This window comes from Macrobrachium nipponense, chromosome 4, assembly GCF_015104395.2.
Source record: "Macrobrachium nipponense isolate FS-2020 chromosome 4, ASM1510439v2, whole genome shotgun sequence".
Taxonomy (NCBI): Eukaryota; Metazoa; Arthropoda; class Malacostraca; order Decapoda; family Palaemonidae; genus Macrobrachium; species Macrobrachium nipponense.
Window position 1 is genome coordinate 146,805,321 of NC_061100.1, and position 12,760 is coordinate 146,818,080.

General features: G+C 36.2%; 1 protein-coding gene across 1 annotated transcript in view; it reads right to left on the reverse strand.

Moving 5' to 3' along the window:
- LOC135211548 (pre-mRNA-splicing factor 38B-like) overlaps window positions 1-8,623 on the reverse strand; it is a 33,561-nt gene extending 24,938 nt beyond the window's left edge. Inside the window, exon 1 of the mRNA XM_064244851.1 lies at window positions 8,381-8,623. Within this exon, the coding sequence (XP_064100921.1) occupies window positions 8,381-8,623 (243 nt within the window). The remainder of the gene's footprint in view (window positions 1-8,380) is intronic.
- Window positions 8,624-12,760: the final 4,137 nt, after the last annotated feature.

Genomic DNA, 12,760 nt, shown 5'->3' on the forward strand with positions numbered 1-12,760 from the left:
CGCAACTAGATATCATAAAATATTGGCAATGACTTCAAAATTCTGTATGACAAAATATTCAGAGAAACTAGAATAAAAATGATTAAACGCAGAGAAACAATTCTCATCCAAGAGAATAAAAGGGGAGGTTTTGGATGTTGCAAAGGTAATTACGTGGTGACACGATGAAGCGAGTGCTCTGGAGATCTGTTGAATAGAAGATACAAGAAAATGAGGACTCAATGATGCAAGATAATGAAAGTTTAAGGAAGGGAGGGTTTTTGCATCCAATAAGCATAGGAATAGTGTGTGTACTTTTATCAAGCGCCTGATGTGGTAATTTCCTATTCAGAGGTTTCATCCGCAGTTCAGCAAGTAATAAATGGGTAGGGAAGTGAAATTTGTTTTGATCCTTTGGCAGAGCAGCGTTCTTTTAAGAGGGGCATTTTATGCTGAATATACATACATACATACAACATATTATATATATATATATATATATATATATATATATATATATATATATATATATATATATAGTATATATATATATATACATATACATATACATACACAAATATATATATATATATATATATATATATATATATATATATATATATATATATATATGTGTGTGTGTGTGTGTGTGTATGTATGTATGTATGTATGTATGTATATAGTATATGTATATATACATATATATTTATAATATATATATATATATATATATATATATATATATATATATATATATATTTAAGGTTTTTGCCACGAAGGAAAAAAAATGAAAAGCGAGCTAGCCAAGCACTTTTGGTCTAGTACGACCCTTTACTCAGGCGCAATTGATCTTACTTAGGAAAAACATAGTCAAAGTAGGTTTAATATCCAAACTGACATTACAAGATTAGCAATAAGGTCGATTTCACTCTACAGAAACGAGGAAACGGCTGAGGGCAGGATAAGCGAATTTTTAATCTGCCACACCTTGGAGGAGACACACGTGGTCAACAGATGATTCATCCACAAAACAATACACTTTGAAAAAACAAGGAGGCATATACAGCGTATTATCATGAAACATACAAAAATGTTCCCCAAAAAATTAATGAAAAGACAAAGAAAAAAATATAAATATATCGAGCAAGAGAGAGAGAGAGAGAGAGAGAGAGAGAGAGAGAGAGAGAGAGAGAGAGAGAAATAATAACTATTTACCTGTGGGACTAATTTATTAGTAGTTCATTTATTTTAAGGTCCTTCATAAACATTTTACAAATATACGGGCCCAAATGGTACAATCCTGGACTAAGATTCAGGTTGTTTTTATTAGTGATTTCTATAATTGCTGATACTAGTAAATTTCTTGAAACATAATCATTAGATCTAGCAATAACAGAGGTATCACCCCAATTAATACAATGAGATTTTTCACTCAGATGGATAAACAGTGCATTTGAAGTCTGGGCTGTTCTAACTGAATACATATGCTGCTTAATACGTACACATAAATTTTTGCTTGACTGACCAACGTAAAACGATGGGCAATCCTTACAAGGAATTTTGTAAATGTTGTTATTTGTTACGGGACTATTATTAATTAGCATATCTTTAATGGTGTTGTTATAAGAGAACACTAAGTACATTTTTAGGCATTTCTTTTTCATTACTAGCAACACTATAAAACTTTTTGTGAGCTTTTTGATAATATAAATCAATTATATGAGGTGGGTAGCAGAGATCGTTTCCTATCTTTTTAATGTATTCTATTTCTTGGTCAAGATACTGCGTATCACGAGTCCATAATATATATTATATATATATATTATATATATAATATATATATATAATATATATAATAATATATATGATATATATATTATAATATAATATATATAATATATCCCCTATCTATATGTAATATCTATATATACTATATATAGATATATATATATATATATATATATTTATTGAAATATATTATATATATATATCCTATATATAATATATATGATGCTATATATATGTATATATATGATATATATATATCTATATATATAAATACATATATATATATATCTATATATTATTACATATATATATATATATATATATATATGTATATATATAGATATATATATATATATATATATATATTATATATATATATATATATACATATATATAATATATATATATATAAAAAATATATATAGTGACAGGACTCGGTGTCTTGGAGCAGCAGGAAGAAGCATGAAGCCAGTTTTCTATGCAATATCCATATTCCGACTAAGTCTGTTTCTCTCCAATCAGCTGTGCCCAAGGGATCAGTCCTCTCCATTTACTGTCCAACAAGGACCAAAACCGAATATAGATGGATAATACAATTCACGATAAAAGTGACAGGCAATCAAAAATGACCAGCAAAGTAATCAGCCGAAATTTTAGGTAACTTTAGTAAAGGAAAGTAAATAAATCACAAAAACATAAATTGTAACGTTATAAATCCGAAAACGAAATGTTAGTGAAAGTACCTTAATTTAGGTTATGCTTTTTTATATTACTAGATTTGCTGCCTATTTATATCAATTAGATGGCACCACACTTATAATTACAAATAACACTGTTGCACAGTGTTTTTTGTATTTAATCATAAAATACCTATGAAAAATACTATAATACTTTACGGTTACTCTTCGTAAAGGAGCAACATCGCCATTCAAAATTAATTTATATATCAGTGTTTCTCAAATGTAAACACAGGGAATTCAGCATTGATGCTTTTCACCATCCAGCACCAAATATATGTACAACATGGCAAAGAATAGCTTTCAATGGGAATAGTTAACAGTGGCATGATGCTACGGGGCACAGCTTTAAAACGCAGTCGATCATAACCTTAACTAAGTCATGTGACTGACATCATTAAATAACACAGACGGACGATGGCAAACAAAGACGTACAGTCTTCTTCATTACTGAGTCCTGAAGTGGCTGATGAAAGCCTATGGCCTGCACGATCCTGTGTTGTTTCTTAGATTCAGTTGGCATTATTCTAGCATAGGTCCCCGCCCAGAGGCGGTCTGTAAGTGCGACAAGATGTTTAGCACAATAAGAGGGGTGATCTGAAACTCTGGATTCATTTTGTCCTATTTTAGTTCATGTTCTTTGCATTGCATTTCTAACTCTTCCTTGCTTAGAATTCCTGTCTGTTGTATGTTGAATGCCTGCCTAATAGTCTTGTTTTGAAACTGGAGAGTACCGATTTTTTGGGGCTCTTCGCTTCTTCCGTCGGTCGTTTATTAATTCTCATCTCCTTAATGGCTTTCTATCTAATGGGTGGCATTTCCACCCACAAGTCAGCCGAAGAGTATCTCAGAATTAATTTGGTTTGGTGAAGGAGCATATTACGGCGTGTCTCGGTTTCTTAGTGGTGCGGGTTGATGACCTTAGTGCCTGTACTTCACCAGTGCCAGACACACCCCACTCCAACCCCAGTTTCTGCTTATATTTCATCTTAGTCATGGCTGGACACTCGACTCTTGAGGCAACCCACTAACTTTAGCCCTAGCATCGTGCGATCACAATGTCGCAAAGCATGAATACAGTGAACTGTTGTCATGGGTATGGTGTCGCAGTACTGCTAATGTGTAGGTCCTCTTGTAGCCATCCAGATCTTCTGTCTAGTTTGGTGTGCCCATGTATTACCAACGCTATGCTCGTCTATTGAACCATTAGGGAGGGATTCTAAGAAGGTTTTTGGTCAAGTTCAATTAATATCAATTCAAATCCTGTAATACAATGTCTCAAGAAAACGCCCCGGGTCATTACCTTACAATTATTAATGCAGCATTTTTTTCAGCAACTTTATTATCCGTGATTAGAACATTTTGATACACCGTTTATAGCTTATAAATATATAGCTTATATAGGATTATCATTATTAGATTTAAATATCTCTGGATCACTTTTCTCTCTTTCTTCCCTTCAGAATATCATATCAGTATTGTGTAAAATTGTAGATAATGAAGTTTTTGCATCAAAACTTTGATGTTATTGAGAAGCGTATTAATTGAAGATTATTAGTATTGGTCTCGTTATTAAGGAATTATTGAAGTGAAAATTATTCCTTCACAAATCCCTCACTAGAGAAATGCTCCCATGCTGAATGTTTAACCAACAAAATCCATTTGTACGTAATCCCAGAAAATTGAACCTCTTCCATTTTGAATCCCTAACAAGCAGTCCTTCCACTTTTCACCCAAGACGAGCAAAGTCCTTACCTCAATCCCTACTGAAAGGATTTCGTAATCCTTAATCCCTGCTCAGTATAGTCTTTGCTCTGTAAATCTCTTCAGTGAAATCATTTAAATCCTGAAACAGAAAAGTTCTTCCATTAGAAATTCCTGGCCAGTACCCTGAATTTTATCCTTCCATACTAAATCCTTCGCAAGTGAAGTGTCTCCAATCGGAATCCCTGACTAAGCTAAATATTTCTTTCTCGAATTCCTGACTGGTAAAGTCCTCCCTTCCTGAACCCCTGAAAATTAAAGTCTTACATCGTGAACCCCTCGACAGTAAAGTCCTTCTATACCGAATCCCTAACCTAACTAATAATAACCTGTATCATGAATCCGTCGTCAGTAAGACCTCTCCACACAGGATTCTCGGCCAGTTACATTAGTCCATCCTGTCTGCATGGCCAGTAAAAATCTTCCCTTCAGAATCACTAATTAGCAGAATCCTTACGTCCTGAGTTCTTGTCCAATAAACACTTTTTCCTGAAGCTCAGATCAGTAAAATCCTTCCATCCTTATTCTTTGGCAACCCAGAATCCTGTATCAGTCAACTCTTTCTAATTTGAAGCCCTTAACAGTAAAACACATTCAGACTGAATCCAGGCCAGAAATATCCTTTCATTATGAGTCACAGACGTGAAAAGTCCTCTGTCCTGAATCCCTGACTAGTAAAGTCCCTCCACAGTGATTTCATTACCTTGAAGATACTCTATCTTCAATCCATGGAAGTATGGCCCTTCCATCCTGACTTATATACAGGAAAAGCCCTTCCAACGTGAATCCCTAACCAGTGCAACATTATCCTTCAAAATTCCAAATCCTCCAAAATTCCAACCCAATGAGTCCTTCCTTTCTGAATACCTGACCAGAACAGATAAATCGTTCCATACCTAATTCCTCCTTAACGAAATCCTTCTAACAGCAATTCCCGACGAGTGTAGTTCATCCATCCTGGAATATACTATTGTGAAAGTCTTTCAACTTGAATTCCTGTTAGGTAATGACTTTCTTCTCTCGGTCAGTGAGGTATAGCATTGTTCATAATCAATACATGGTCATTTTCATATTATCGATGACCTACTGCAGAGAGAGAGAGAGAGAGAGAGAGAGAGAGAGAGAGAGAGAGAGAGAGAGAACGTGCATGGTAAACAATTTATTCTCATCATTCATCCTGTCTATATGTTCAGACGGTTTAGGACAGACAGTCTGTTTGTCTACAAGGTCCTCATCATCTGAGGTGTGATAAACACTTCTCCTGTAACGGTTGAAGTTTCTCTCCTCTCTCTCTCTCTCTCTCTCTCTCTCTCTCTCTCTCTCTCTCTCTCTCTCTCTCTCTCTCTCTCTCTTAGTTTGGTGGAGGATATTTTTTCCCCATTTCACTTCACCCTAAGACTTGTCTCAAATAGCCTACATTGACTGACTCACGTGCAAACACGTTTACGCAAACACTCATGGATACTTACGTTGGGGGAAAATTATTCAGCCAAGCACTGAACTACTTTCTCTGTCAAATGAGTCAATTAAAAAGAACAACAGATATGATGACGGGATCTCCTCGTTGTATTGAATACAATGTATCTCTGATGAACACCTGATTTCGTGGAGAAAAGCAACCAATGATGAAGCCAGGTTGCTAGTAACATAATTATCTCCTTTGTTTACAGCTAGCCTTAGCCAGCATGGGCTCCGGAGAGAGAGAGAGAGAGAGAGAGAGAGAGAGAGAGAGAGAGAGAGAGAGAGAGAGAGGATCACGAACAGTCTTTGAAGACAATGAAATTTTCATGTCCTGATTTTTTAGTCTATTTTTTTAAATATGCACTTTTGCCCTCAGACAAAAATATCAGAAGCATGTTGAAATCACAAGTAAAGCTGAAAGATCGTAGGAGCCCAGATTTCGATTTTACAATAACTCTGTCAGTGGGAGAGGATTTGTATTTAAAAAAAAATAACATAAATTTATAAAATTAATAGATTCGATTGACGGGTAAAATGCTGCACACTCCATGCCCTCAATAATAACTTACAATACATATTTATGACGTATATTGCGTATGAAAAATTATATGAAGTCTATGAACATTATGTGTAATTCACCAGTAATTTCAGTCTGTAATATTATTAACGTTCTCGACCCTTTGTCTTGTCTTTCATATTAAGTCGTTTTCTTTGCCGATCAGTATTATAATTTAAAGGATATACTACACTAAATTTATTATGTTCCATTTTCTATCGTGAAAACGTGACCGTTTTCTTTCTTCATCGTAATAACTTGGACGTTTGTCAGCAAAGCTTGTGATACCCAAGTTGAAAGATGTTCTGGAGAGAGGGAGAGAGAGAGAGAGAGAGAGAGAGAGAGAGAGAGAGAGCAGCTTTCGTTTTAATGGCCTTTTAGATATATAGTCATGTAAGTGTGCAGTTGTATATAATTAACTGCTTAAGTTTGTTTTATGACAGACACAATTATTTCCAATTCATCTGTGCACTCATTTTCCGCACCACAGCTCTGTATATTTACATACGTAGCATGGGGAGCTTAAAAATGTCAAGCTTTTCGTCTTAAATAGTTTCGAGAAGTTCATTACTATGGTTTGTTTGTTTGTATGGTGTTTTTACTTTGCATGGAATCAGTGGTTATTCAGCAACGGGACCAACGGCTTTACGTGACTTCCGAACCACGCCGAGAGTGAACTTCTATCACCAGAAATACACATCTCTCACTCCTCAATGGAATGGCCGAGAATCGAACCCGCGACCACCGAGGTGAGACGCAAACACCATACCAATCACGCCACCGAGGCGCTTGATAACTATGGTTAGGCACTATGGCTAGAAATGTGCAATACCATGACAGCTCGTTATTTCGTATACGAATGTATTAAAGACTTGATAGCCGCTGAGTGGTATTGACTGGATATCCTGCTTCAGTGGTCTTGAGTTCCTGACCTCGTAAGGACTCGACAGATTTTCACATGCAACATGACCGTGAGATCCCTGTGAATTATGGAAATAAAGTGATTGGGGGTCCACCTGATGAGTTATCAGCAGCCAATTGACTGACTTCCCCAGGTACCTACTGCAGTGGTGGAAGGAGGTGAGTGAAGAGGGACCTGAACATGTTTGTGTATCTTCAGCATCTAAATCATTGTGTAACGGCGCCATGCCCTATGTCTTCCCTGTTTCTTATTTGTGACCTACAAACCCTCTGTTTGACATTCCTTAATGGTACTTAACTTTATCACTAACCCCAAATTTGTTTCTTTCTGATACATTTCTATGAATCATACAAACTTTGTGCGGTGCCTTTCTGGAGAGGAAATGAATATGCAAGTAATGTTCCTTATGATTTCAAGTGAAAACAGTAGAATATCTGGTTCCACTTCTTTTGCATTTTTTCTGCGTGTGCCTCCTTCTCCCTAATTATGGTGACCTGCTTGCATACTTTCCATTCTCAAGATAGTAGAGAGATTGCAGTTTGCCCTTATTTTTGTGTAGTACATTATTAGTACTTTCTTTGGATAGTTCTTGTAATGGCAAAGTATTTTCTATAGTGTTATGTACTACATGATAATGCGGAGAGCTTGATTTCTTTGTTCTTTTGTCTCTAGTTGTTTCTTTAAGTGATTCACTCCAATACTGGTCAAAGACTAGACGAATCTCAGAATATGATTTACCAAGGATATCTATGTCCACAAGTGAATTTGTTATGCGATTTTGTTACCATGTTAACCACACACATTTCATCAATTATAAGGACTGCTGTTGCACTGGTACTGACATCTATTGCTAGATGGCTTGTATCTTCTGGTATTGGAAGTTTTAAGACAGATGATAATGGCTGAGATTTACCAGGGAGCATGATCATGGAACGATCTGGAAGGAAATTTGAGCGAGGGGTGATGGCAAATTCATATTCCCCGATTGCATCCTTGACATCAAACTCATGTTTACTTTTAGCCACAGATAACAGTCTCGAAAGAAATTCTCTCTCTTGTCTTATTGACATACCTGACCTTTTACTTCAGTTTTACTAATGGTCCGGTCGCTTTGAAGTAGCTGATGTTGCTATTCTTCTGAGGGTCCCAAAATTCTGTATTCATCTCACCCACCCTATTGGACACAAACTTCTCTAAAGTCTCTCTACCCAAGTCATCCTGAATTTCAATATTCTTAGATCCTTCAGATGGTATTATAGCAAAAGTAATGAGTTTGTACATGTCCTTTTCCTCAAATGGATTTCTTTGCTTTCCAATGACCTCAACAAGTTTGGCAGCATTTTTCGCCAACCTTCCGCTCTTACTACCAATTCCTTCATGGTGGAGTTGCTGTGATGGTTTACTTTCTGCCAGCATATTCTTTGAACTCATGCACTACTCTGCATAGCGTGGGTACGATAATAAATAATTTCTCTAATGCATGTTCATTGCTTGCGATGCCAACAAAACTTCTTTTGCCTTTCATTTTCTTATGCTCCTGTTCAATTGCATGATTAGGGTCAACAGCTGTGACTGATGTACTGTGTTTGCTGACAACAAAATTACCTTCATCTAGAAACTTTCATAAATCTTCATCTTTGTCTTGCAATTCTAACATATCAGCAATATAAAGGGGGCCCCATCTGCCATAATTATATTGGTCATGTGCACGGAAGTAGGGCAACAACTCTTCTTCATTTTTTGCTAAATGAAGTTTCCAGTCACCTTTCCTAGTTTCAGCAATAAACATTAACAGGGTTTGTACTTAGTCCCTACAGTTCATCATGAACTCCTGAATGCCTTTCCCTTGTTTATGCAGTTCTTTCATCCGTGTAAATACATCAGCATTTTCCAGAACGCTGTGCATATGTTCCATGTGTGTCTTAAATAAACCAGCATTCTTATCTTCCACTGGTTACCTCAAGTATGATAGGAAAGCGTGCTCGGTTTCCCTTATATGTGGTATCAATTTTCCTTTTCTTCATCAATAAAGGCAACCTGATAAAGCAAAAGATACCTGATTCTTCCCACGCTGTCTCTATTCCACTACCTTCCACATTTCAGAGCTGCCTTGGTCATGTGCAAACTACCAAGTCTAATGCACCAGTGTGATTTATAATCTTTTATCATTACTGCACGATCATACAAGTCAACATCTAGTGTTATAATAGGCCTGGTGAGGTTCCGTACAGTCATACAGCTAATATTTTGTGCCTGCATCAGAATTGTTGAGAGCACAGACCATTCAGTTGGGCTTTATTCTGTAAAGAGCGGCTGGATTCCAACAATCCAAACAGTTGATTGCTTTGTGATTAGTGAATGGAATGAGGACCACTTAAGATATCGCTTCCCACTTGTATGACAGTTAGAACTTAAAAGGAAAATCTTACTGAATGGTTTATTGAGTAATAAAGTGATGTATAAATAGAGAATAAACATAATTCAGTATACAGTATACATTCAAAATTCATCAAATGACTCACATTTTTGAAAAATGTGATTTTCTATCTGTTTTTTTTTTTTTTACGCACGGTCAATCTTTGAAACGTTCTCACAGTACTCAAATACCACAGTGACAACTTGACACCAAGTTAGAAGCAAAAAAGCAAAAATCAAACTTGACACATTTTTTGCAGTAACGACAAAATTGTGACAACCGCTGCTAACTATATGAGAGTTTGCCATTCATTGTTTACGTGACATTTCCACACTTTGAAATATTAAGCCACGAAAATCTTATGAACATGTTAAGACTGTCACATCAGTTCTAGCCCAGAGAGGAACAGGTTTGGAACCTCATCGTTTATACTTTATTTTCGTGAAATTTATGCTCAGTGGATTAGTTGTGGCTATACATTTGAGAATTCCAAAATAAATTATTGTCTGGAGGTAAACATGTCTAAAGATTAAAAACGTTTACCCAAAGTATGTCTGTCGTTGCTGACAGCTTTTTCTTGGAGATTCGAGAATTTATCCAAAATATACCGTCCGGAGACAGACTGACTTACCAGATGAAAATCATGAACTTGAAGTCACACATATAATGATCATCAAAACGATGAATAGCAACAGAGTGACAACTCATCAGGGAAATATGCCAGTCACGAAACATTCGTGCATGTCATGCATATAAAAAAAATATTTTGAATTAATGGAATTGAAAACACATATATATATATATTATGCAAAATATCATTGCACGTGCGAGTTGGATTCGTACTCGTTAAATCAATCGTTGCTTTCTGCCACTGTGACACGCTAAGTTATAACGTCTCGTTTTTGGTTCGGTTATGGTATGGGCATTTATCTGATCAACTCTCGTCAGTGATTGTATTCTTATTTAGTTTAAAGGCCTTTAGTTAAAGATTTAAAGTACTGGCCAGCTAAAATTTCCATCCACCAATTCTCCATTACGATCTACGGATCAAATCTTGCCGAAAATTAATAAGTAGTGAAGTCAATCGCATCCTTCGTGCTAGATAAATACTTGCCTCAAGTCTGGCTTCTCCGTCGAGGGGCACCGCCATCAGTGCGCCTCACGCTGTGCACTGATTACTTAGGGTTCTTTGCAGCGTCCCTTCGGCCCCTTGCTGCAACCCCTTTCATTCCTTTGACTGTGCCTCTATTCATATTCTCTTACCTCCATCTTGCTATCCACCCTCTTCTAACAATTGTTTCACGGTGCAACTGAGAGGTTTTCCTCCTGTTACACCTTTGAACCCTTTCTGCTCCCAAATGGCCTCATGGGTCTCAGCGCTTGGCCTTTGGCCTAAATTCTATATTGAATTCTATTTTGTTCTAGTCTGGCTCAGACAGAATAGAAGATAACTTAAGATAACTTAAAACCGAAGGTCTTCGGTTTTAAGTTATCTAAGCAAAAAGAGAAAAGTTATCGCGTCTGTCGTTTATTCGAATTCCAGTGGAGAACAGTATCCTCTCTTTCTATCACTAAAATGCGATTAAAACAGTCATATAATGCTGGCCCTCAAAGCTGCCGATATTTCGTACTGTTTGCCATCAAATAGGGAACTGGATTCGTGGAAAAGGGTAATCCTCTCAAGACCACATGGCTCATGAGTTCTCTTGTTTGATGTCCATAAAGATCTGGAATTCTCTTGCTGCCTCAGTTTTTAATGCCTTCCTCCTGTTGACTATGTAAAAAAATTTTATTTTCCTTTCTCTCTTTTCCTTTCTTTCTTCTTTAACTTTGGCTAGAAAAGGACATTGGGATTCCCGTCCAACTGGCTTTCATTTTAAAGAATGAATATGAGTAGATTTGAAGCCAAGTCTCGTCAATAGTATCTACCTCCTATGGAAGAACAAGACTAGACAAAAAAAATTAACATCGGGAAAGTTTTTTTTTTTTTTTTTTTTTTTTTTGCTCCTTTCTAAAAGATGTTTAGTGAATTCATCATGTTTCAGATAAATGTCCTTTTTTTCTTACAGTTTGTATGCAGTTTCATCTTAATGGTAATTAAGTCAGTGGTAATTCTTATTAAACTGACATGCCTACCTTCCTTACCAGTTTATATTTCACATTAAGATTTTGTGGTAGAATACCTGTTAGGAACCTTTAGCAAACTGCATTTTATTCATTATTGCAGATTTACTTTAATGATCAACATTAAGTCCGCTTCCTTGTCTCTTCTTTGGAACATCTCATGAAGATTAAATAATAATAATAATAATAATAATAATAATAATAATAATAATAATAACATCAGCTACCTTGCAGTAATAAGTGGTACGAGCACCAACCTGAGGAAGTGATAGAAAACGATCACGCAAAGATCCTCTGGGACTATGGTATCAGAACGGATAGGGTGATACGTGCAAACAGACCAGACGTGACGTTGATTGACAAAGTCAAGAAAAAAGTATCACTCATTGATGTCGCAATACCATGGGACACCAGAGTTGAAGAGAAAGAAAGGGAAAAAATGGATAAGTAACAAGATCTGAAAATAGAAATAAGAAGGATATGGGATATGCCAGTGGAAATCGTACCCATAATCATAGGAGCACCAGGCACGATCCCAAGATCCCTGAAAAGGAATCTAGAAAAACTAGAGGCTGAAGTAGCTCCATGACTCATGCAGAAGAGTGTGATCCTAGAAACGGCACACATAGTAAGAAAAGTGATGGACTCCTAAGGAGCAGGATGGCAACCCGGAACCCCACACTATAAATACCACCCAGTCGAATTGGAGGACTGTGATAGAGCCAAAAAAAAAAAAAAAAAAAAACTCAATAATAATAATAATAATAATAATAATAATACTAATAAAATAATAATAATAATAAAACATCAAAAGATGAAGGACACGATCAGGAAAGAATATATGCAGACTCAAGGCGATACTCAAGTCAAAACTCAACGCCGGAAATATGATAAAAGCCATAAACACATGGGCAGTACCAGTAATCAGATACAGCGCAGGAATAGTGGAATGGACGAAGGCAGAACTTCGCAGCATAGACCAGAAAACGAAGAAACATAAGGCGATACACAAA